This window comes from Maylandia zebra, linkage group LG6 (assembly GCF_041146795.1).
Source record: "Maylandia zebra isolate NMK-2024a linkage group LG6, Mzebra_GT3a, whole genome shotgun sequence".
Taxonomy (NCBI): domain Eukaryota; kingdom Metazoa; phylum Chordata; class Actinopteri; order Cichliformes; family Cichlidae; genus Maylandia; species Maylandia zebra.
Window position 1 is genome coordinate 22,480,623 of NC_135172.1, and position 26,263 is coordinate 22,506,885.

The 26,263-nt window shown below is 40.1% G+C and overlaps 2 protein-coding genes across 5 annotated transcripts in view; one reads left to right on the forward strand and one right to left on the reverse strand.

The window, feature by feature from the left end:
* primpol (primase and polymerase (DNA-directed)) overlaps nucleotides 1–3,031 on the forward strand; it is a 5,135-nt gene extending 2,104 nt beyond the window's left edge. For both annotated transcript variants that reach the window (XM_004549480.4, XM_004549479.4), the window contains exons 5-14: nucleotides 780–927; nucleotides 1,011–1,092; nucleotides 1,186–1,295; nucleotides 1,402–1,564; nucleotides 1,653–1,750; nucleotides 1,920–2,006; nucleotides 2,213–2,321; nucleotides 2,405–2,481; nucleotides 2,581–2,627; nucleotides 2,703–3,031. In XM_004549480.4, coding sequence (XP_004549537.1) covers nucleotides 780–927; nucleotides 1,011–1,092; nucleotides 1,186–1,295; nucleotides 1,402–1,564; nucleotides 1,653–1,750; nucleotides 1,920–2,006; nucleotides 2,213–2,321; nucleotides 2,405–2,481; nucleotides 2,581–2,627; nucleotides 2,703–2,939 — 1,158 coding nt within the window. In that variant the 3' untranslated portion in view covers nucleotides 2,940–3,031. The remainder of the gene's footprint in view (nucleotides 1–779; nucleotides 928–1,010; nucleotides 1,093–1,185; nucleotides 1,296–1,401; nucleotides 1,565–1,652; nucleotides 1,751–1,919; nucleotides 2,007–2,212; nucleotides 2,322–2,404; nucleotides 2,482–2,580; nucleotides 2,628–2,702) is intronic.
* Nucleotides 3,032–3,403: 372 nt separating this feature from the next.
* acsl1a (acyl-CoA synthetase long chain family member 1a) lies at nucleotides 3,404–23,974 on the reverse strand. 3 transcript variants are annotated; one of them, XM_012918708.3, is made up of 21 exons: nucleotides 23,828–23,974; nucleotides 12,053–12,265; nucleotides 11,469–11,583; nucleotides 11,323–11,387; nucleotides 11,124–11,225; nucleotides 10,401–10,500; nucleotides 10,096–10,271; nucleotides 9,439–9,471; nucleotides 9,186–9,237; nucleotides 9,001–9,074; nucleotides 8,190–8,267; nucleotides 7,659–7,793; nucleotides 7,422–7,556; nucleotides 7,094–7,189; nucleotides 6,936–7,008; nucleotides 6,756–6,844; nucleotides 5,637–5,753; nucleotides 5,405–5,548; nucleotides 5,190–5,291; nucleotides 5,024–5,095; nucleotides 3,404–4,654 (listed from the first exon to the last, which is right to left on the reverse strand). In XM_012918708.3, the coding sequence occupies exons 2-21, from the start codon at nucleotides 12,245–12,247 to the stop codon at nucleotides 4,514–4,516; spliced, it is 2,094 nt and encodes a 697-aa protein (XP_012774162.1). In that variant the 5' UTR covers nucleotides 12,248–12,265; nucleotides 23,828–23,974; the 3' UTR covers nucleotides 3,404–4,513. The 3 variants fall into 3 exon arrangements, with proteins under 3 accessions (XP_012774162.1, XP_076740986.1, XP_004549535.1); XM_076884871.1 differs by lacking the exon at nucleotides 8,190–8,267 and adding an exon at nucleotides 8,318–8,395; XM_004549478.4 differs by lacking the exon at nucleotides 23,828–23,974 and adding an exon at nucleotides 16,722–16,867.
* Between the last annotated feature and the right edge of the window lie 2,289 nt (nucleotides 23,975–26,263).

The window sequence follows — 26,263 nt, forward strand, 5'->3', positions numbered from 1 at the left end:
TTTACTACTTCCTGTTCAAAGGAGTTTAATAAAGCAGCTTGATTCACACACTTTTAGACATAAATTATGAATGGATTTAGATAGACTGTAGTATTTTCATAGTGAGCCTTGAAATGACTGCTGTTGTTGTCAACTGGAAATATATACAAATAAACCTGATTTGAAATTCTTGAAGTAGTAGTTTATTTTACCGCTAATAATGAAATGTAATAATGAAAATGAACCTGTGAAAAGAAATGGTTATAACTTGCTTCTGGACCCTGACGTCTGACTAGTGAGAAACATTTATACAGCACAAAGTCCACAAAAGGTGGGGCCCTGCGTATAATGTGAATAAAAACAGAATGCAAAGATTTGCAAATCTCTTTGACCCACATTTTATTCACAGTTAAGCACAGAAAAACTATGAAGTGCCTAAACTAAGAAAATGTATAATTTTAAGAAAAATAATAGCTCATTTTGTATTTGATGGCAACATGTCTTAAAAAAGTGGGGCAAGGCATCCCGTCTTTTTTTAAACAACAGTCTGCAAATGCCTGGGAACTGAAAAGACTAGCTGCTGGACTTCTGGGAGATAAATTTTGTCCCATTGAAAAAGGTCTGGACTGCACCTAGACTCTTCTACTATGAAGCCATGCTGCTTTAATAGATGCAGTATGTGATTTAGCATCATTCAGCATCCATCTAATTCAAACTGAGCTCATGTTTTCCATGAAATAGTAAAAGTTCTTGTCTAAACATTTGATATGTTTACCCCTCTCTGCTTTGTGTGGTGACAGTACGTCTGTGACAAGTTATTGGAAGTTTATGGGATTGAATGCTCTGCGAAAAATGTCCTCAATCTGGACTCCAGCACTGAGGAGAAATTCAGCAGACATCTCATCTTCTGTCTTCAACAGGCAGCTTTCAAAGACAACATTCATGTTGGTATGTTCAGCCCTACATGGAAAACATCAGCCTGTTAATACCTGCTTAATAGTCATATATTCCATCTGATTGGGATTTTGTAGGGAGGTTCATTCATGCAATTCTTCAGCCTGTCCTGAACAAACCCAAAAATGGAAGCCACCTTGATAATGGAGTGGAAACACGGTTTGTTCTCTCAGACCTGTAAAAACTGCATGTTTTTATTTCTATGTGCTCAGTGTTTAAGGTTAAAATTTTGCACTTATTCGCCCTGAGTAGAACTCAAGCAGCAAGTCCAGAGATGAAGAGGTGTAAAGAGGAAGGGAGAGACCTCAGCTTCCTCCAGGTGAAAAGCAAAGATGGTCGAGACTCTCTCTTTGTGGATCTTGGTGAGGGAAATCAGATTTTTAAAAATTATGTCCTTTTTTTATGTGTAAAGATATGCATTTACACAATTTCCCTTCACGTACCGTGGCTTTTTATTTCAACACATAGGTGTCTATACAAAGAACAGAAATTTCCGCCTGTACAAGTCGTCTAAAGCGGGGAAGAATGCTGCGTTCACTGTGGCAGAAGATAACCAGTGTATTGCCAAACCTGAGAAGGGAACTTCTTTGGAGGAAAGCATTTTCTTGGCCTCCTTAGTGTGTAACGTGAGGTACATTGGGCACAAACAGCTCAGATTCCTGTGTGCTGTGATCTTTTTTTAAAAAGGGCCACACATAATCTCTCCTCCCGTGTATCAGCTTCACAGGTCAGAGGATTCTTACATGGGATGTCCCAGAATCAAGTGAGCCCAAAGTCTCCCCATCTAAGTCCCAACAAGGGTCGGATTCAGACTCAGGTAATGCTGAACCGAGACCAGAGTTTTTCTTAATCTTCTGCATATACATATGTGAAGTATTCCTGCATGTAGTCAGTTTATGGCATAAATGTTATTGTTGGTTTCACCTCAAAAACCTCAGTGTGAAATGATTTGATTCGTGAAACTTTTTCCCATATATTACCAACAGGTGCACTTTCTGGCTTCCTGTCATCCCCTCACCAAGAAGTGGACAACTTTGTATTAACGGTGGTTAGAAAGGATGGGATACAAGGAAGTAAGTATTATGCAGTGAAAACATTTGCTCGTGAAACATTTCAGTCTGTAGAGTTCATCTGCCCTAAAATTGTGGTTTTCTGACGTGACATCCAGCCGAGTGAAACATTTAGATATTACCGTTTTTTTTTTCTTCCTGAAAAGAAAAGTGTGGCAGTTCACATCGATCGTCCTACCTGACGTTTATGATCTCATAAATTTTGACAGGCTTAAGACGATGGAACTACTTTGCCGCAGAGCAACTTCTCGTTTATGACATCGCCAAATACCGCTGGTGTGAAAACGTGGGGCGGTTTCACAAAAGCAACAACATCATGTGAGTGCAGTTTGTTTCCTTCATCTTCTGAAGATGGTCGAGTGTTCTTACGCTTTCTGATTTGGCTCTGTCACCCTCTGCAGGATCGTTGTGGATCTGAAAGAGGATGTGTGGTACCAGAAGTGCCACGATCCTGAATGCAGGAACTTCAGGTCCTCGAGTATGTCACGATCCGAAAGAGCTGCCATACTGACTTGTAGTTGAAATAATTCAAGGAAACATGATCTGACTGTGAGGTAACATCATGTCCCTGTTACAGGTTACCCACTGCCACAAGAGATCTGTATCAGCTACGTCTTGACGCTGGTTAGTTAATTTATTTTAACAGTGTTTTAGCTTTAACATGCATCAGTCGGTAATCACGTCTTCTGTTTCTTACAGGATGAGGAGGACCAGGTGTACCTCATGGACGATGCTGGCAACATTGAAAGCAGCCAGGAACATAAACCCATGGGCCCACAGAGCACAACTCACACAGAGGAGGAGAAATCTGATGTGTGGGGAGATGAACGGGATGATCAGGACTATTTGGAGAGTCTAGACGATTTTGAAGAGAAGAGTGAAGAGATCTCAGACCAGCTCCTGCTCAGTTGTATGGCTGATTTTGATTCCCAGTAGAGCATGAGATTTGTGTTCTTTTGCAGTATTGCATTAAAGACGCTGGCAGCACTTTAAACGTTGCGAAAACATGTAATAAATACTTTATTACATGTGCCGTGGAGACACCCCTGGTTTGTACATAGCTGCAGGTGTTTGTGCTCAAGTGGAGATCCTTGACTGCCTGCTCAAGTTTAAACTGAACATGAACTGTAACATAGCACAGCTGCTGCTCTGCTGCATTCAAAGGAGCCAGCTGAGATGGTTTGGGTATGTGATCAGATCAGCACCGCAGACCACACTAGATTAAATCTTTGACCAAGTTTCTGTTTGAGGTCATCTTCTCCACCATCTCCAGGCTGCCTTCACTGCTCCTGCTAATGTTATAAACACTCCCTGGAAGTACCTGGACAGAACACACACAAATACCACACCGAATGGCAGCATGGAGGACCTTTTTGCTATGAGGTGATAGTGCTAACAACTGCACGACCATGTTGTGTTTATTTGGTACATTTGACAGATACACTTTCCATTATAGCACAAAACTGGACCGTTCTCCCTTTTTGAGATCACAAGTCATTAAAAAAAACCAACTAAACAGTACAGCTTGTGCTGTTAAGAGGTCTTTGACACGATTGGATGTACATCACGATCATTCATCAGTCAGAAAACCGGCATTCACAAAAAACAAACAAATTTTTTTTCAAATGGCTGAAATGAAGACTGCTGATTTTGCAAAGGACATGGAAACTGTTTGATCAACGATAAAAATCACTGTTACTATTTTTACCCCAAATACTTGCAGAATATACAAACGATGGTTGTGCAGCTTCATTCCTCAGCTTTTGGCAATGCAATGTCAGGCATTTAGAAAGCAACAGTGAATATGTTACATGCAACATTTAAAAATAACACCAAAAACAAAAGCCCAAAATCTGTGAACCAACATGATTTTCAGTAGGCTGTTAACCAAAAACCTCATCAAAGTCCTTCAGCCGGCAGCACTGAGAAATATGGGAATGCAGGGAAGCTACAGAGTATCTGGCATGGTACCCTGTACACAAATTTTCCAGCAGATACACTATTTACAAAAAGATGATATTAAATATCCCCTTAAATAGATAACCAAAGCATGAAATGTCATGGCATATAAATAGTTAATATCTGTCACTGTTGTAGAAGTATTTTCAAAGATTTTCGCTTGTTGCTTTCACGAATAAAACTAGCAGAAATGTTTTCAGGATTCACCTTTCTGACCGTGAAGTTGTCATACATAAAAGCAGAAGTCAAACTTCCTCTGTGCCATTTTAACCCTTATTCTTGGATAAACTACACAAGAAACTTGGTGCGGGTTCTGTGGATCTCTTTGCCAGTTAGCCAGTGTTAGCTGGGATAATGGATCTGTGTGATTATTGATCAAAGTGGGGATAAAATGCACTTTTAAAATTCATTATCCAATTATCCTGAAAGCTTTTCCCCCATATAACTGTTAAGATTGTCACTTGCAGAGAAAGTGAGACGGATTCCCTCAGCACACTGTTTGGTTCTGGCTGTCTCTGAATGGCTTCCCTATAATACTCCTTGAACTTGGCTTACATCTTAATTTTGGCATAGAGTTCATCGATCTGTTCTCTGAAGTGGCTCCGAAGCTCAGTCCTCTTGGCTTTCAGGGTTGGAGTCAGCAGACCGTTCTGGATAGAGAACATCTCGGGATGTAACACAATGTCCCTCACCTGCAGAGGGGAAAAAAGATAAATGACAGAGCAAACATTGACTTAAGTATTGCTGCAAATAATTTTTAAGGATGCATATATTGCAAAATTCTGGGTCTCTGAAGTGTAAATCTTGCACTGAAACCAGAAAGAGACTCACTCGTGCTTTTTCATGTAAAAAAGATGAGAGATTAGCACAGTCACAGTGACATGTTTGGATCTTTCAAAATAAAACCAAAGTGATTGTGCACCATTAATTTCCTGGCAATATTTTCCTTGAGTGGAAAAACTAAAATTATTTTCCAAATTTACTTCAGTGGACATTCAGTTCAAATGAAGTCTGTTTGTGGGAAGCACTGGCTGTGCTTGAAGTTAGACAGGACCAGTCACCTGTTCAAAAGACTTGAGTCCCGTTTCTTTGCCCAAATTCAAGATGTCCTCCAGAATTGCCTTCTTCACATCCTAAAAGCAAAAGCAAAAAAAAAGGTCAGAAGATGTTACACAGGCATACAGAGTGAGAGTCCACGTTCAGATTGCTGATAGTAATAAATCGGACCTTGTTGTCACACAGCTCAGAGTAAGAGCCTTCAAACCCTTTTTTCTTGGCCCAAATAGGTAAGAAGTCAGGATCGGGCACCACTATCCCCACCAGGCATGCCTTTAAAACACAACATGGACCAGATGAGAATCAAATGCTTCAGACAGACTATTTGTGTAGATTTAAAAAAAAAACAAAAAAAAAAAAACAAAAGTCTGAGATTTAAGCCTTACCTGTAAGCTGTCACCATGAACAAACACCTGGGCCACGGGGTCGCTGCGAACATAGATGGTTTCAATTTTCTCCGGGGCGATGTACTCTCCCTGTGCCAGCTTAAAAATGTGTTTCTTTCTGTCAATAACCTTCAGAGTGCCATTCTGCAGGGAACCACAAGAGCAATGTAAGTTTAGGTTTATGCACAGTGATCATCACCATTCGCATCACCACTCAGCCCGTTTTACTCACAGGAAGCCATTTCCCAATGTCACCAGTGTGCAGCCATCCATCCTTATCAATAGCCTCAGCTGTTCTGTCAGGATCTTTCAGGTATCCCTGGAATACATTTGGTCCTTTGACGCACACCTACAACAACCGAGATTATAAATAAGAAGCTGTTTGGTTTGTTGTTCTTGTTTTTATATCAACCCCGCTACATTTTGTTTTTACAAATAGTTTCTCGCTCACGTCCCCGTTTGAAGCCAACATTGATTTCAAATGTTAAAGGACAGCCTCTCCTTTAAAGGGTTTCCTTTTGTTGTATCTAAGGCAAGCTTCTAATTATGTGGTAGAATATTGAATTAAAAATGTATGAGGATAATGTAAACCTCAGGACACTGAGGCTAGTTTCAAAATAATACAATTTCCATGTTAGTTTTATAGAAGAAATGTGTCACTTAAATACATATTGTGGTTCTTTAATATGTTTATAATAGTTTTGCATTTAAATTCTGTGTCGCGTTTTTGCTTCTTTTTCTTTTAAAAAAAAAAAAAAAAAAAAAAAATTCTGGATCCTGTTACACAAAGTTCATGTTATTAAAACAATAAATTCAGTTTTGGCCTCTAGAAATCTGCTCACAGCCATGTACAAAGAAAAAAAGACGAGCTTCAGCTGTCAGACAGATGGGCTCACATTTGACTTTAGCAAAACAAGTGCAAGTCATCACTCCTCCACCACCGTGCTGACACCTGGTATGAAGTGTTTGTGCTGATATGCTGTGTGTGGCTTTGCCCCAAACATGAAGCTGTGCATTGTGAGCAAACAGTTTGATCTCACGACTTGTTCAGATGCAACTTTGCAAACCCGACATGTTCTTTTTAAAGGAAAGGAGAAGCTGCCTGGTCTTGGCAACCCTTCTAAAACAAGCCGAGCCTGTTCAGTCTTTTTTTTTTTTTTTTTTAATTATGCTGTGTGTCACAGAGGTGCTCACACCCTTCTGATGATCAGTTGTATATCACCACCTGGCTGCTCTTAATTCCTATAGAAGCAGTAAGCAGTACTTTTTTCTACAGGGATGTATGGTTGTGTGAAAACTGACTGCAAGTCTCCGTAATGGCCGTATGCATTCGACGAATCCTATTCCTCACCTCTCCCTCTCCATTGGCTGCCAGATAATTCATTTCTGCCACATCCACCAGTTTAACAGCATTGCAGGGCAGAGGAGGCCCAACGTGACCTGATGACAGAGCAGTCATAGTGTCGTTTCATTCTTACAAGCATCACTGTGTCTACAAATTGCAAAATTTAGTGAAAGTCTTATATTTTACCTGCTGACCAGTCCCCAGGCATCGACATGGTACAGCCAGCTGTGCATTCAGTCTGACCGTAACCTTCATAAAACTGGAAAACGTTTACGTTATTAATGATATTCATAAACAAAGTATTAAAAAAAATTACAGATGAGATGACTGTGAATGTGGCTCACCTGACAGCCGAGAGCAGCTCTCAGGAAAGTCAGGATGGTCGGGGATACCGGGGCTGCTCCTGTAATCATGAGTCTCACACGGCCGCCGAGGCTCGCCTACAGTGCAAAACAAACATGAAAGCTCCAAAATGTCAACTCAAAACTAATTTATTATGCAACACAAAAACCGCTGCAGATTCATTTAACAAAATAATTTTGACGAAAAGGTCAAATGTGTGGGCGTGTTTATCCATTTTGTGTCTTTGTTCCTCTTTAGTGTACGTGCTCTTTGAAAGATTGTTAGGTGGCACGTAACATCTCCAAGTGCTTTAAAGTGTTTCGTGTTTACCTGCACTTTCTTGAAGATGAGTGTGTCCCACATGCTGTCTTTTCGGACCACTCCATTTTTAAGCTCCGCCTCTTTCCTTCTGAAGGCAAAATCAAGCAGCCATCTTTTCAGTGGCGTGTTGGCTTGACCAAAAACCTGCAGAGCAATGAGAAATATCCAAATCGTGTTTCGTGCAAAGCAGCAGACCAGAGAAACGGCACTTCTGACCACAAAAGCACATAAACAGCATAAACTGACCTTGTCAAACATGCGGTTGAGGAGGCGGGGGACAACAGGGAAAACTGTTGGCTGGAGTGTTTTCAGATCATCCATCAAGAGTCGAATGTCCCCTTGGAAGTAGCCGATTCGAGCCCCGTGGACGAGTACGACATACTGATGGAGGGGAAAAGATGCTGCTCATTCCAACTTTGACAAATTAAAAATGATATTTTTGACCACACGAGGGCACTAATGCTGCATCTAAACACACTAAGGCGGGGGAGTCACATGTAAGGCACAAGGGCCAGAATCGGTCTGCCAAAGACTCTAATCTGACCTACTGGACAACTGTGGAAAACATGAAGGAGTGCACAAATTTTAAACCTTTAATTGTATAATTCACACTGCTGATAAAACTCAAAAACACATGTATCAAATACTATACGCTAGGCATTAAGGGGTCTCACATCTCATGTCTCACAAACATTATACTAGCAGTCCTTCTCTGCTGACTCCTAAATATTACCTCCACTGATAAATTCATTGTGCATCTTAAGGTAAGCAACATACCTCCACAACCCTCTCAAACATGTGAGCTAGAGGGAGATAGGATACGTGAATGTCATTGGCGTTCAGCATGCAGTTTACCTGCAGAGGAACACACAAAACACATGCAGGTGAAGCACTCTGTACTTTACCTCCACTACACGCTCAAACATATGGGCCAAAGGCAGGAAGGAGATGGCCACATCTTTACTTGTGGGCTTCAGTGTTTCCTAGACGACGCACGAGACCACACAGGACGGGACAGACGAGGGAGCAAGACAGACGGACAGAGGAAAATACAAAGAGGAATCAAGGAGAGGCAACAGGGGCCAGACAGGGATATTAGAGCCATGAGTCAGCTTCATGTTTTTTTCCATCTGACGTAAAAAAAAAACGTATGAGAACAAAAGAAAATGTTTGATTGAACTGTTCCGAATCAGCTTCTACAAAGATGGATGAAGATTTTGGCTTTTTTATTACATTTAGCAAATAAATTCAATGACATGGTTTGTTTTTCTATAATCTACCTTTACATTCGTTATACAACAGGTGGTGTACTTCAAAACGCCATTTAACTTAATTAAGAACTGAGACTTAATGCTTCTTTTTTTTTTTTTTTTTTAAAAAAATCAGGTGTTGCCTTTCTTTCTCATCTTTGATGTTCATTTATCGCATCTTTAAAGGAGTACATGAAAAAAAAGAGGATACATGATTTCTTACAGTCTGATGACAACCTGAAGGCGACCCAGAGCCTCTGTGTTATTATTGTTTGGAAAGGTTTCAGTGAGATCAACCAATTGAAAATATTAGAGTGCCGGTGGGTGGGTTTGTTTACCTTGGTCAATTTAATGAAAGCGCCAGTGTTGCAGACTACGTTTTCATGAGAAATCATTGCACCTTTTGGGTATCCTGAAAGTAAAGTTTAAGCAAAACAAACACAATAAAAAACAATTATGATGATATATAACATAAAAACATAACATTTCTGAAATGTTAACGCAATAACAACCCCGTACTCACCTGTTGTTCCAGAGGTAAAGCAGATAAGAGCCTGGTCATTTGGTTTGGGAGGCTGTAATCACAGAGCAACACTGATACGTCTATTACATTTAAAATACTTTTTTTTTTTAAGATGGACACCAGTTGATCAAGCAAATTCATCGAAGTTTCACCAATGACTCTCACTGGAGTAATTTAGTCTAAAAGAAGAGCCTTTAAAAAAAACTCATGTTGTCAGTAGATCAGATAAAGATGGCGTGCTGTTCCTACTCACCACTGGTTGCTTGAGGTTAGCTTTACCCAAGGCCTGGAAACAAAAATGTACAAAAATTAGTACATCTGCAGGAAGTCCTGATAAGGGTCTGATTTCTACTTAGCTCGAACACGGCTGGATGGTTTCAAAAACACAAACAGAAACAGGCTGAAATATTCGAACCAGAGTCGCCTTCACAGTCATTTTTACATGCATGCAACAAAATTACAGTTCTATTCAACAGTGTCTTGATGCATGCTTAATCATCCCGGTAAGGCATTACTCAGTCTCAGCTGACTGCAGGTTTCTTCAACCTTATAAACAGTATATTTGCATAATGACTGAAAATAGCACCACTGTTGAAGAATCGGCTGTGAGGTCAGTTTCTTGATCAATAATATGAAAATGGTCATAAGAATTAATCAAAGAGCATTATGCCATTATGTACTGTTCATAAGGTTGAAGAAACCTGCAGTCAGCTGGGACTGAAGAAGTCACTTGGATGAGTGACGAAACGTTCCTCCCAGTGACAATCTACGTCAAGATGAACAGAATCAACTTTCTGGGGACTACTCTCTATAGTGCAGACATAACACAGAAGATGACACAATTTGCTCTGCACATCAAGAATGAACATTTGTGAAACTCAAAAATGACAAATCCGATTCTTATTCTCACCTCCAGCTCCTTTAAACTCAGGATCTCGATGCCGTTCTCCTTTGCGCGGGTCACCAGGTCGCTGTCAAACGCCTCGATGAGAATAATCATCTTCACCACTCGTGCTTTTCCGCTGACACAATCCAGAATCATCCGGGCCTTTTCAGGGACATCACAGATCACCGTTGAGATGTCGGCTGTGAAACAGACGGCGCCAAGCGAACCATTAATTTAATCTTCCATCGTCACGGCCCTTGATTTATAAAGCACTCTGACAGTGCTGCAGGCGATATGTGGTTAGTGTGAGATGGTGCCCTTTTTTATACCTCTATCAATAATGTAGTCAATGGCTTCAGCGCCGAGTGTGTCATACAGCGGGACAGCCACCAAGGAGTACGTGTAACAGGCGAGCTCTGTAATGGTCCACTGCACAGAAACAGTATCATTCATTTGAGTTCAGCCGTGGAAAAAAAGGAAAAAGAACAATAAACAACTTGGTAATGCTACAAGAATCATTTATGTCACAGAGATCTTAATGGAAAATTTGGAAAGAGTTCAATATCTGATACACCTTTTGACTAACAATATAACAGCTTCAAACAGTATTTATGTCAGATGGATGAATTAGTCATTACCTAACTCTTTCTACCAGGTCTCCCATCAGAAGTGTGCAGTGTGTCTACACTAAACCAGACACTTTGCAAGGATCACCTGTTCAGCTGCTCATTAATGTAAATCAGCAAATTACAGGGTAGCAACCTGCTTTTATGTCTACAGACATGGTCAAGATGACCTACTCAAGTTCAACATGAGCATCATGACTCTGAGCATGAAATGGTTGTTAGTACCAGATGGGCTGATCTCAGTATTTCAGAAACTGCTGATCTACTATGAAATTACCAAACAAATATCTCCTCAGTTAAAGAGGAGTGTCCGCAGTATAAATTTACCCTTTTAATCTGCCCTTGTAACGCAGGAATGCAGTTAGCTTGTGGTTAGTGATAACAGAAACACCGTAGGATAACATGAGAGGATGATGTAAGTTTTACCTCTGGTCTGTTCTGAGAGAAGATGCCGATGAATTTGTCTCCTGTGTGAGAGTGTCCTCTGTGAAGGAGGGCGGAGCCGATGCATTCTCCTCTATCTATTACCTGTGCAAAAAATACAATTAAATCCAGTTTTTAAAATAAATTCCCACTTTGATGGTTGTAAAATCCCACACTGGCATGTCCGTGGTGCCCATCTAACCTCTTTATAAGTCTGCCATTCATATGGCTGGTTTGGTTTCCTCGATCCTAGACAAGGTCCATTATCTGCAAAAGAAAGAAACGTTTATCCAACATCAGCGTCTTTGGGGATTTCTCACATTTAGCAAGTACAGGAGAGACACTGACTTGATACTCTGAGCCCTCGTAGAAACACCTCGTATAACGTGCGTGCATCGTCGTAGTAGTGTGTCAGGTAAGAGCCGTCTTCGCACAACACCGATCTTCTCGCACGCTCACCACCCTGCAAGGAAACAGAGTTCATTAACTAATAATTAGCAAACTCGCCATGATCCCTTAACACGTTTATCTACTCATGAGCTCCAATGCAAAGACTGGGCTACAAGTGACAACATTGTGCACCCTGAAATAATAAAACAACATTCAATGAGGCCCCGTTCATCAGCAGCACCAACAGTGACTGTGTGAAAAACATTTTAGTACTTTTAATGTAACAGGAAGTGATGAAGTCATGGCTTGTAACTCCTAAAACTGACACTAACGCCAGCTGTGATTGAGTTTGTGGAGAAAATCCATTAACATTTCCAGTGAATGAAGTCAACTGTTCAGTGCTTTTTGCCCAGCGTCACTGTAAAAGGGATCAAACCTCGGAAATTCCACTAACAAATATGACCGTAAAACCGAAACCTAAATCCAGAGAGTTTAACTGGAGAAAAAAAAAAAAAAAAAAAAAAAAAAAAGAGATCACTCACTGGTAACTCCACTGACTGCAGTCCAAGATCACAGGGTGGTTTGAGGGCTTTTGGACGGGTGGCAAACCAGTAGGTGGTGATGGCCGCGAAGGCACCCATACCCATGAGGGCGTTGGTGGGAAAGCCTCGGACGTACTGCCGAAAGTCATCCAGCTCGGGAATCCGCAGCTGTCTCAGGACCTCCTGAGCCTGCATGGTCGTTTTGCAGTGAACCTGCAGAAAAACAGAAAACAATAAATGTCATTGGTCTCAAGTTTTAGTTTTAATTTAGCTCAGAGACTTGTGTGGAGAAGTGAAATATTTAGCACATTATATGACTGTAATAGGAACTTTTTCCATTTAGTGAAATTCTGTAAAGAGCCTGAAGCTACTTGATGCTGGCAACTCAAACTGAACAGTTTCATGGCCTCACTTTTCTCACATCATGTTCGAAACACAGGCCCTGGTTTTGTGGTTTGTTTTAGCTGTAAAGAAATCTGCCATCTGTCCCTCAGACACGTTAGTGCTGCTGCTTTTCCAACCTACACCACCCTGCCATCCACCTGTAGGCTCCAGGGTAATATTTATCATTTCTCATCATGCAACATGTTTAAAGGGCCAGACTCTTTTCTGAGGCTATAAGGAATCAAACAAACCAGGCTAAACCGTTGTTTTAATAATACATTCTGACCTTCACATTACAACAGGAACACATACAGAAATGTACTCTATAAAACTAAAGCATCAGCTTAAAAAACAGGCATGATTTACCCTATAAACCTTCTGTTAGCTACACATGAATCCCGACCCAGCCTAGTGATCTCAGGTTTGACATTAATATTTGCTGTAAAACTGCTGTAACACGATCTCAAAAGCCAAATGTTTTTAAAAGGACTATATCACGTCTACAGCTTTCACTTTTCTCTGACACAAACACCTATTTCTGGCAAACTGACGCGTTAACACAAAAACGTACTGCGCAAAATAAAAGCTTCAAGGATAAACTAAGAGTGAATCATCCGAGGCTCACCGCAGAGATGGAGCAGCAGCACAGCTCAGTGATTCAGTAATGAACCAACTCTTCACTGCAACTGTTTTTTTTTTCTTCTTCTGTGGTTTAAAAATCTGAGTACCAGACTTACAATGAGTCAAACATTGGATGTAAATGTGAATATTTCTTTCAGTGAATGTGAATACTGAAGACTGGAAAATGAAAATACGTAATTACGTTTGTGTTTAAAACATCAAGATTTTTTTTTTTTTTTTTTATATATATATATATATATATATATATATATATATATATATATATATATATATATATATATATATATATATATATATATATATATATATATATATATATATATATATATATATATATATATATATATATATGTATATATATATATAAAAATAAAACAAAGAGAGGGAAGGTAGTCAGAACTGAGGGGATTGAACTACCAGAAGGCAACATTGCAGACATAGAGGACAGTTACAAGTACTTGGGGATCCCACAGGCGAATGGGAACCATGAAGAGGCCGCTAGAAAAGCTGCAACCACCAAGTACCTGCAGAGGGTCAGGCAAGTCCTGAGGAGTCAGCTGAATGGTAAGAACAAGATCCGGGCCATCAACACGTACGCCCTGCCCGTGATCAGGTACCCTGCTGGGGTAATAGGCTGGCCAAAGGAGGAGATAGAAGCCACTGACATAAAGACAAGAAAGCTCCTTACCATGCATGGAGGGTTTCACCCCAAATCCAGCACCCTGAGGCTGTACGCTAAGCAGAAGGAAGGGGGCCGGGGACTGGTGAGTGTCAGCACCACAGTCCAGGATGAGACAACGAACATCCAAGAATACATTAGGAAGATGGCCCCAACTGACCGAGTGCTCAGTGAATACCTCAGGCAGCAGAAACCCAAGAAAGAGGAGGGAGACGAGGAACCATCATGGAAGGACAGGCCCCTGCACGGTATGTACCACCGGCAGATAGAGGAGGTGGCTGATATCCAGAAATCCTACCAGTGGCTGGACAAAGCTGGACTGAAAGACAGCACAGAGGCACTAATCATGGCAGCACAAGAACAAGCTCTGAGCACAAGATCCATAGAGGCTGGGGTCTATCACACCAGGCAAGACCCCAGGTGCAGGCTGTGTAAAGATGCCCCAGAGACAATCCAGCACATAACAGCAGGGTGCAAGATGCTAGCAGGCAAAGCATACATGGAACGCCATAACCAAGTGGCCGGCATAGTGTACAGGAACATCTGTGCCGAGTATAACCTGGAAGTCCCGAGGTCAAAATGGGAGATGCCCCCAAGGGTGGTGGAGAATGACCGAGCTAAGATCCTGTGGGACTTCCAGATACAGACGGACAAAATGGTGGTGGCTAACCAACCGGACATAGTGGTGGTAGACAAACAGAAGAAGACGGCCATAGTGATCGATGTAGCGGTTCCGAATGACAGCAATATCAGGAAGAAGGAACACGAGAAGCTGGAGAAATACCAAGGGCTCAGAGAAGAGCTCGAGAGGATGTGGAGGGTGAAGGTAACGGTGGTCCCCGTGGTAATCGGAGCACTAGGTGCGGTGACTCCCAAGCTAGGCGAGTGGCTCCAGCAGATCCCGGGAACAACATCGGAGATCTCTGTCCAGAAGAGCGCAGTCCTGGGAACAGCTAAGATACTGCGCAGGACCCTCAAGCTCCCAGGCCTCTGGTAGAGGACCCGAGCTTGAAGGATAAACCGCCCGCAGGGGCGTGCTGGGTGTTTTTTTTTTTTTTTTTATTTATATATATATATATATATATATATATATATATATATATATATATATATATATATATATATATATATATATATATATATATATATATATATATATATATATATATATTTTTTTTTTTTTTTATTATATATTTTTTTATAAATAAATAAAAAATAATCAAAAATTATAATCACGTTTGTTGAAATGCCGCAAATATCAGCTCCTGGGAATTATGGTTGATAAGCGCTTGAAAAAGCATACTGGCTGGGTTAGCAGAAAAATCAACAAATCCACTGATACAATGAGGAGGGTTAGCCATCTTGCACTTAAAACCAGTTTCCTTAATGATTAATAGTTTCATTTATCCCCATCTTTCCTTTTGTAATGTAGTTTGAGCGAGTACGTTTCCTGCTGCTCTCTGCAGAACTCTTACAGAAGTGTTTTGTTAGGACTGCATCGTGTTCAGAGTCATATATCGCATCTGTTCCTTTATTTGGAAGCTTAAGATTTCTGCTATTTATGACGTCAATATCCATCTAGTATGTGCCTTTATTTATAAGTTATATTCTAGCAAAGGAAATCTCCCTAAGCAGACTCACTTTAATGTCACCTCACAGGTACATGATTACTCAGCTTTATTTCCTAACTTCCTCCCTTGCAGAGGTAATTTTCCACAGTTCTTCTACTTCATTTGAAAACATTTCAGTAATCTGACATTCATTTTATGTAGTCAGATCATTTATTGTGTGCAAATGTTGTGTTTTTCCATAACAATGATATTTTTTCATATATGAAATAGATGGCAGCTTCAAGGTCAACTTTATCCCCTGCTGCACTGTGTTATTTGTTATCTTTGTCTTTTAAATTGTGCAGGTGAATTTTTTTTTTTTTAACTGATGTTGTTAATAGAAGAAAAAGAAGAGGATGTGCTATCCCATTCAACAGCTGTGCATTTGACAACAAGGACATGGGAAATAAAAATGACTCCTGACACATTTCCTGATCACAAACCTCAGTGGAAATATAACAAGATGGGCGACCGCAGATGCTGAACAAAAGGAAGAGAAGCTTTCTGCTTTGGATGGTTTAGAAATGAGCTCACTGGGCTGGGCTCGCTCTTCACTCTCATGGACATATGGCTCTATTCTAATAAAATATTCATACAACAATAAAAGTGAGTCACAAGTAGGCTGAATGCCTGATTTTTAATGACATGTTAAATGAAATAAGAGAAGCCCGAAGAAGGAAAAAGCTATTTAAATTCACTAAAATAGTCAACTAGAATTTTTTTAATTATTACGAGTTAATATGGAAGCAGCACATTAAATAATCATTTAGAGCTACAACTTTTCACGCTGCCTTCTGTGCAGCTCACATTTTTTTTTTTTTTTTAAATCAGCCTGGGCGGCTGGAAGCACATGAACTTTGTTTAACTCTTTTGACCTCTGTGGGGTAAATGAGCGAGCAGCAACAACAATTGACTTTTCACCTACTTCTATTATTATCAACAAACCTGTGACAAATGGAACCACTGCCAACTGGCACAAAGTTCTGCAGTGACACTGTCATTGACTTATAATTGTGGATTCAATTAAATTTATATATACACATGTTAAATGACAAATAACTACTGTAAACTGAGCTGAGATGAGAATTTTTATATTGAAGAACAAACCACAAAGTAAAGGCTACATTCATTACAAGTGTTCGGATCCGTTTATCCTCTCGGAAGGAAAAAAAAAGGTTCCGAAATCATAAACGTTAGATTAAACTGTATTTTTAAACACCATAAAAAAGAGAAGCAGCAATAACATCTCTTTCAAATCACCTCAAGGACAACCTTAAGTGCAGCTAAGTACATTTTCACAAATCTAAGCACTGATTATTGACAGGCAGAAATAAAAATCAATCTCTTTACTCACTGCTCACAGCGTGTGTCTGAAGAAAGGTCGAGACCGTGGCCACAGTGGATATTTGAAAGGCCCTGTGCTGCTGCAGTTGCTATTAGAAGGACTCAGACTGACCTCTAATAGACCTCTGAAGTTCTCACAACTATGAATAGCAGAAACACGCCCCTTTCAAACAGAAACACACACACACACACACGACACACCACACAAGTCACTCACTGAGGTACTGTTTAGCTAACGGGTAACTCAAACTCATTGCCGGTTTCTTTACTGATGTGAGCTTTTTGTGTTTGTGAACACAGGTGTGCATTTGTCTGTTTGTAAAAGTAGCTTAAAAGTAATCTTAGAAAAAGCTCAGAACAAACTGAAAGCTGATCTGAGTGATTCGAGCATTTTTATTTATGTTTATTCAAGAGTGAATCACCAGTATCTTATCACACATTGTCTTTATCTACACAAACGGAGTGTTAAGTTCTTGTGTTGCTGAGCAGCCAATCTAATGAAGCTGTGGAACAAAGAGGTACGTACTGATTATATGTCATGCTGTGTATTCTGTGTGATAGATATGTTGACAGACCTGATCTAGCAGAGATGTCGACACCAACATACACTCGTCTCAGAATGTACAAAGTCACCAAATAATGTGTGCAAACCATATGTGCAGAGTCCTTCGTGTCTAAGATGAATAAAATAACATTTCCAAAAAATGATGGCTAACTAAGACGAGTTTATTTGTGAGTCTGGACATTTAGTGTATTACACAGTTTCTACATGGATTTAAAGTCTTCTGGCTCTAGCAAATCGTGGACTGAGTCGAATAAGTGTGATAAGTTGTGGCTATATTGAACAAAGTGAATGCAGATTTTTGTGAAAAGTAAAGGAAGCATGCAGGCTAAAATGTAGACATGCATGGAGTCAAGAAAACTCAGTGTGGATATGAATAATTTTAAGAGTTCAAGCCATTTTTAATTTTTAAGACTGATACTGAATACAGAATATCACATTTAAATCACCGATATTCTGTGATTTAAATGTGATATTCTGATATATCGGCTGATATTTTTCTTTCTTTGGGACACACGGAATGTAAATAGATTTTGTTTACATTTCTTACATTTTTAGTTATTTAACTGTAGTGATCCAAACAAACAGGAAATTTCAGTGCGCCCTCTGATGGACAAACTGAAAATGAACATGGTTGAAGGGTGTTTCTTCCATATTTTTATTTATATCATGTTTCAAAACATTCACGGGACACCGTTTTTACAGCTGTTTTTCTGGACCTGTTGATCATAAGTAAAGTATACATTTAAAAATAGGACCTCATTAGCATAAGTTGGGTTTCACACTGATAAACAACTCGTTCAAAATCTCTCCCTGCTACAGCTACACATGTTTCTTTTCCAAATATTTATTTATAAGTGACTTATGTATGCATGTATATATATGTATATATTGTACTATTCTTAGTTAGCGTATTGTCTGTCTTGTCTTAATGTTGGTTTAAAATGGAGCACTGTAACAAAAAATAATTTCCCCCAGGGATCAATAAAGTATTCTGATTCTGATTCTGAACTCCTTAATGAGCAACAGAGAAAAAAAAGGTCCCAAAAAAATGACTAAATGTAACTCATGCACATGTCTCGCTTACTACTAACCCCTTTATTAAATTACAGTGTTTATGCCACACTGATCTTCATCAGGTACAAAGGCAATGTCATTGTATCCACTCCTTTATTTACAGATCACACTGATGCAAAAATCCTACACTAGCCTACCATACAAGACAGCCTGCAGGGATCCAAATGACCTAATAAATTAAGAATGAGTTTATAAAATCATTTAACATTTTAAAATACAAACCTAAGAAATTTGGAGATTTGATTGTGTTTTGTGTTGTGTTAATATTTTAAAAATATTGTTTTGTAAGCCTGATTTTGTTTTAATTGGTTTTATATAGAAATAACTTAACAATCTTGGTTCAATAATTTATTATTTGCATCAGTAAACCACACGCTGCACAGACCGAGTGACATCTTCACACATCTTATTTTGCAAGTGTTCATTACAGACCTACTCTGAGAGTACGCGTTTCTGTTTGATGGCCAGCAGTGGCACATGACACTGGTGTCATGCTTTGCTAAGAGTTGTCAGAGGCAAAAGGTACCACTACACCCACCACCACCACCACCCCCCACTAACCATACTTGGCCTGGGAGGATGAGGAGCCAATGGCAGAGCCAGCTCGGCAGTCACCCCACAAACATAAGGCACTGGAAAAAAGAGGTGGAGGGGCAGTGGGTTCATTTGACACATAACAGAACATGAAGATAAGTTGGCAACAGCCTCAAGCTTGCAGGCAGGTTACAGCTGTTTGGTATAAGAGACACTCTTACCGCAGTCAGGAAGCTACAAAAAAAGCACAGTTGGTCAGTCATACTTGAATTCTTCTGAAATGCTTTGGTTCCTCTTAGAGGAATGATGCAAGACATCTGAAACCTTAAAGCAGTGTGATACTGAGCTGCTTAGTCAGTTGTTGAGCATCAGATAAACCTGTTTAATCTCATTATTACTACCTTATTAAAGGAGGGTTAAACATTAAGCTTTTAAACACATAAAACATAATCCCATGTTAACAAGTCAGCTGCTTTCTCTCAGCTTTACATGAACTGGGGTGGTATACAGTATAACTAAAACAGTAAGTGTCTTTTTTAAGTAAATTAAATAACGTGTGTTGTGTTATGGCTGTACTAAAATAAATGTTTAAATTTCTTTTGTTGAAACCAAACTTCACAGGTGAGCGGTGGAACTAACTGAGAAACCAAGGACGCTGCACGCTCATATGGCAGGGACTTGTTAATCCCAAAGTCGCCACTCCCTAAAGCATACCCCTTATTGTCTATTTTACTCAAAATAGGACCATAACGCACATAACCTGCCATTAGGAAGAATGCAGGTTTGAAGCACTTCCACACTGGCTTCCTCTTTCAGACCCAAATGCGGTCAATAGTAGGTCCAGCTGAGAAATAAAAAAAGCATCAGTTAGTGTCAGTGAAGCACTGCTTCTGCTGTGTGAGAACACATGGTTTTGACAGTAGCTAAAACCATTTTCACACATGCACGCTGACCCTGATGGAGTTGCATGTGACAACACAAAGGTCCATACAGGCGAACATTAAACGGTTATAACCTGCTAGCTCCTTGGTGCAAAGTCTGTGTGGTGTCAGGTTGCAATGGTCTGAGAAGAGTGAATCATAAACCGATCTCTGAGGGCATCTTCTGCATCTTGCCCATTTTAGGGTCTTCTAAAAAGCACTTTGTGTTTAACTGAGATATGTAACAGTACAATTCTTTTCTGATATACCAAGATAAAGAAACTAGCATGGTATTTCAGTGTAAATCATCACCGTGCGCATCTATAAATCAGTGCCTGCTCCACTTCATCATTGTTGGTCTGTTAAAGACTTTCCTCTTTAAATTGCTCACTAAAGCGCACACTTTTTTGTACTCCGAGACACGATATCATCACTTCTTCATGATGAGACCAGGCTTAATGCAACATGTGTTGAAACTTGACAACAGCTTTCTCACTGGTGAGAGGAAACACCAAAAACTTCACTGGTAATTCAACAGTTTGAAAATAAAGCACAGCACAGCGCCTAGGAAGTGATTTAAAAAAAAAAAAAAAAAAAAAAAAAAAAAAAAGAGGAGTCAATATATTCTTATGGATGTAATGAGATATCCTTGCATACAGTATAAATTCACAAGGGCATTCACACACCCTAAAGGCAACTGACAAACCAGTTTTTCCTGATTAGCGTGGCAGATGAGGAGCACTCTGAAAGGCGCACAGGAAGAGAAGACCTCCACCCATTTTTATGTGATCAACGTGGCAGACCAACTGACATGACCAGCATTACACTGAGAGACATCCCAGCACAGCTACAGGAGGCCTGCTTTAACTCGTATGAGGCTTCACTATAGTCTGTCATGTCCTGCGATCCTCTGGCTGACTGTGACTTTTAACCCTGGTTTTCGGACACATGACCTGACCTTGCACAAGACAACCAGACTAAAGATTGCAGGTCATAACCTCCTTGATGAAACCACACACTCCAAGTCACATGGTCACACAGCGGAGGGGGAAAGAGAGGGTGGAGGACGAGCTCGCTTAAGTAGGACAAAGGTCACACAACTCTTAACAACTCCCGACACACCATTGGGGCAAAGCAAAAAAACAACCTAACATAGTGCTTTCACAGTGAAACATTACATTATAAAACCCCAAAAGCATCATTATGCTTTAATTTGCATCACTATCCTTTAAATCGCTAAGATTTGCTGCCAATCTGAAGTTTAGCAAGCACTATTTACACGGTAAATAGTTGTGCTTGCTAACATGTGCTAATTAACACAGATCACATGGAGGGCTAGAAATGTCAGTGGATTTGTGGCAAACTTGAATCCATTTAGCAGTTTTTTCATTAAAGAGGTGCTAAGAGGAAAAAAAGGGGGATCCTCCAAGATCCTATTGATTTTGGATCATCTTTTCCAAGAATGTAACTACTATTTTATTTTATAAGCAATCTGCCACAAAAGCAGCACGCCAGAGCTGATTGTTGTGTAAACATCATCCAGCTCAGTCCTTCCACCTTGCTAGCACCAAAGCAGACAGAAAGGCTGATACTGGTACTGTCGAAAGACTAAAGGCCACATGGCAAACCACGCTGTGCCACATACTGGGTTTGCTTAAATGAAAGCTCCTCCTCTACTTGAGTACTAAAACCGCCCACACGATTGCATCTTTATGGTAACTGTTCATGTGACTGCCCTGCATGACCGCAACAGCATTACCTAGTGTTTCAAAAATTGGGTTTAAAATGGGAGGAAAACAGCAGGCGGCATTCCAGAGATTCCTGTTAGAGCAAGTTTGCATAAAAACGCCTTCAGACACAAGCACATATCAGAGCTGCTCTCCAAAAAGTGATGTACACCAACAACTGACTGCTAAGCACTCAATTATGATTCACTTTCACCTCATTTTCTTTCTTATAGAAGAGGCTGGAACTTATTCATAATACTCAAGTATCCAACTACCGGCTACCAGCTGTCCATGACTTCTAGTCTGAGAGATTTTTTTCCTTTGAGGGGAAATGACAGAAACAGTCCAGCTTTTGAGTGGAAAACCTGCTGTTTTTCTCATATCTGCAGTTAATTCTAAACACACGAATGTTTCACATTTCAACAAGCTGTTAAACCTGCTTGATTTGTCTAATATGCATGAAAGTGAGTCTGCTCAACAATCTTATGTTTAATTTGATATCTGGAACATGCATGTTGTCCTCCAGCACAAGTAGGCAAGATATAAAGTATCTGCTGGCAAATGAAAGAGCTACAATTGACTGTAGAGGAAATGATGGCCATCTGCATCTCAAAGGGGCAGCAATCACAGGCCAGTCAGAATAGCTCTGGAGAAAGAAATTGAGATGCACTGATTGACCAGCCAGGAACCAGAATTACACAGTTTCCACTGTTCTTAACGTGGATTGGTGACTGGCTGGTCATGCATGCATTACTCACACATGGCAGCACAGGCAAATAGTCCCACGCAAACTCGACGTAACGGTCACTAAAGTAAGCTGCAAACATATCTGAAACAACAAACTTAAAAAGACACTTAAACGTGGACATTTTTAAGAAGCTAACAAAGGCAAAATGGCTAGCAGCCTCGGTATGAGCAAAGGATCAGATCAGTTATGGGGAGAGGAATAAAAAAAAAGGGAAAAGGTTGATGATCTGTTATCTGGTAACAATATAAAAAAAATACAGAAAAATTATGTAAGTACCAGACATTTATTTTTATAAATAAATCTGCTGCACTTGTTAGTTGTGGTAAAATATGTCAGGTAAAGGTGGGTGTACAGCAACTCATGTTCATTCATTATTTGTAACTTTTTCCAGGGGCAGGACAGTTTACTTTCAGTGTTGAGAGAAAAGTATATAACTTACAGAAGCATGTCACATTTAAATAAGTCTTTATCACAAAATAAATACACAAAAATCACTATGGGCAAGTCACACTAGGTGAAAAATCAGATATTGGAATAGGCCAAGAAAACTACAATGGTGGATCTCTAATGAGAACGTCAAAGACATTGTGTCACTATGATATGCTCCACTGGTCACTGTTAAGGACATGGAAAGTTCCTGGAATATCTGCCTGTTGCTTAGCACATCATCCTTAAAACAGCAACTCGGTCCTGCACAGCTACACACTGTGGTCAGAAAGCAAAAGCAAAACCTTGTTTTCAGATTCATTCTCAAAGTTTACAACTTTCCAAAAGCGGAAAAAAGAAACAGTTCAAGTTCACGGAGGTGGCTTCACTAAAAGCCATGTTCTCATTTTAAACAAAATAGATGTAGCCAACATTTTGACATTGAGTGGAAATTGGAGGAAACGGCAGCACGCGCTACTACTATCCGGTGCGGACCACTTTGGTCACTCATTCACACACGCACACGCACGCACGCACACACACACCACAGGCGGAGTTATGAGTGATTTGGCGGGATGCCACCACAGTAGATAACAGTTACATTGTTACTCCTTGTCCACTTCTTATCTTTATTTAACAATGACGTGCGCGTGTAGCACGCTCACACCGACTATCAGCAGTGATGTTAGTAATAAAGAAATGATACATATGAAATAAAAAGGTTTTTTGAAAAAAAGAAAAAGGATTATCATCAGAGGCGTTGGTGACGTTTTCATCCCTGTTGCTACGTGTCCCTGTCTGTTTTCTTTTCAGAGGGCTGGTCCGTTCAGCCTACACGCGGGTTTGTCGCTGATAAACAGACCCACAAACATCAAAAATGAACAGCTCGTTCTGATCACGCACTAAATATCATGCTGCTCATCGTCAGATTAGCGGAAACGAAGATATAATGCGGAGAAAAGACATAAAACGAGGCTGGGGTCTGGTCTATTTAAAGCAACAATAAGAGCAGCCCTTTCGGTGGCTTCATCCTGCTCTAACTTTTGCACACGGGCCTCGGTAGAGGAGCTCAGAGCTACGCTGCCTTTTTTCGGTTTTTAAGAGTCAAATGTTGGCACTAACCTGTTTGCAGCAGCAGACTTTAACGCGTTTCTTGAGGAAGCAGCGGCAGCAGAAGCAGCGGCGGGCGGCAGTGGCGGTTTACACTTTGTTCAGCTGGTGCAGCTACCAGCCAATCAGAGGCGGCTTCACGTGTTGCTTTCGTAAAGTCTGAGAGGCGTTCGGTCATTGGTCAGTTAGTTGTGACGGTCGATAGAGCGTTTCACATCCATGTGAATGAAATCAGGTACATCCGAACCGAGTAATTAACGAATACTAGCTAATTTTAAGACACCCTTACTTTTTTTTAATTGCTACTCAGGAGAATAGTGTTTAGAGGTTTAGTGAATGACTGCAGTGAGACTATTTGAAGTTATTTCCACCCCCAACTTAAAATATACAGTCAGTCCTTTAGGGAGTTCATTTGATTAAAGAATAGACTAAACATCTGCAGCTCCATTTGTCCTGTCAATTTAAGGTGGCACCTGAAGGCACCTTAAATTAAAAGTTCCAATTCAACAATGTAAAAATACTCAATTACAAGCTTTTCAAAGAAGTTATGTGAACACCTGTTAACAACTACTACCTGACAACCAGACAATCAAGCACCAGCCAGAAATCACCACTTGAATCTTAAACAGGGTACTTTGAACATTTATCATGTGTTTGTCATTAGTCAAATATGTAAGTCTTCTAATTCTATCTGCTGCCTTTCCTCATTTTCCATCTTCAACATCTTTTTCCAATATATCCACTGTCCCACTGCACATGCCACTAGTGGAATACATAAAATATACTTACATACACAATTTGAACACATAAAGTTACAATCACAATTATCTTAGTTTTGTATTTTCTAATTAATTTTTATTTCATTTTGACTTTTTGTTTTTTAATTAGGTGTAGTTTCAGTTAGCTTCCAGGGCTTATCTTCTTATTTTGGTTTAACTTTTATTGTTTGAAAATGTTGAGTTTTTATTCAATTCTGTGTTGGTTTTAGTGTTTTTAATGATTACTGTATGGAGGGCAAGTGTCAGAGGCCAGATTTAGTAAATTCACCACAGGCATTACAATAAAAACACAACTTTTTGAAAGCAGTCGACTTACAGCCTCGTAGATGTCCTCAATAACCATGTCCTTTAGCAAACTAACAAATACTAGAACCAGGGTTTTAGTTTTCTAAGTTTCAAAATTGTTTCAATTATGAGGGGGGTATCTAAAATCTTTTTCATGTCTAGTTTTTCATGTTTAGTTTTGGAAAGAGGTAAACTCTTTATCTTGTTAAAAGAACTCTGGAACGAGAATTTTTAATTGGAACTGTAGTTCTTTTCTTATATTAAAATATCTCAGGGTTTGGATGTGCAGTCAAAGTCTACTTAAGTTCTTTAAACTGACAGAAAGAGCAGTTGCACTGGCTCGGCCCACAAAAGATCAAAGCGGCTGTTCCAACGCACCGCACCACGTTCCAATTATTATGCAAATTGTGTTTAAGTGTCATAAAGATTAAATAAGTTGTTTTTTAAATTAAACCCATGGATGGAATTATGTCTCAGGACTCTTTGTATCACTGAAAACAATCTCGGACACCTATGATCATTAGTTTGCCAGGTGAGCCCAATTAAAGGAAAAACTACTAAAGAAGGATATTCCACATTATTAAGCAAATCCCCAATTTTCAGGCAGTATAGGAAGGAAAAATGATCCCTCTGCTGCTGAAAAGCGTGAAATAGTTGAATTCCTTGGACACGTAATGAAAACCTTAGATATTTCATGAAAATTTAAGCGTGATCACCATAATGTTAAGAGATTTGTGGCTGAGTCAGAGCACACACGTGTTTGTGCAGACAAAGGCACAATGATGAAGGTTTCTGCCATACAAATACATCAGATTAAGAGAGCAGTTGCTAAAAGGCCATAACAAAGCAGCAAACACATATTTGAAGCTGCTGGTGCCTCTGGAGTCCTGCGAACATCAAGGTGTAGGATCCTCCAGAGACTTGCTGTTGTGCATAAACCTTCTATTCGGCCACCCCTAACCAATGCTCACAAGCAGAAACGGCTACAGTGGGACCAGAACTACAAGAAGACTAATTTTCAAACAGTTTTGTTCACTGATGAGTGCCGTGCAACCCTGGATGGTCCAGATGGAGTGGTGGATGGCTGGTGGAAGGCCACCATGTCCCAGCAAGGCTGCGTCATCAGCAAGGAGGTGGTGGAGTCATGTTTTGAGCCGGAATCACGGGGAGAGAGCTGGTCGGCCCCTTTAGGGTCCCTGAAGGTGTGAAAATGATCTCTGCACAGTATGTGGAGTTTCTGACTGACCACTTTCCATGGTAGAAAGAGAAGAACTGTGTCTTCTGCAACACAACCATCTTCATGCAAGACAATGCACCATCTCATGCTACAACAACAAGAGGAAAAAGGAGAGGACCTCATGGTGTGGTACCCATTCTTCCCCAA

Bases quoted from the DNA above. Each gene is read 5' to 3' on its own strand.
- acsl1a (XM_012918708.3), bottom strand. From the start codon at position 12,247: ATGCAGGCTCAGGAGGTCCTGAGACAGCTGCGGATTCCCGAGCTGGAT. The intron at 7,557-7,658 runs GTCAGTTTATGC...ATTGCTCTGCAG, and splicing joins TCAACCGCATGTTTGACAAG to GTTTTTGGTCAAGCCAACAC. The intron at 5,292-5,404 runs GTAAGGCTTAAA...TGTGTTTTAAAG, and splicing joins TTCATGGTGACAGCTTACAG to GCATGCCTGGTGGGGATAGT.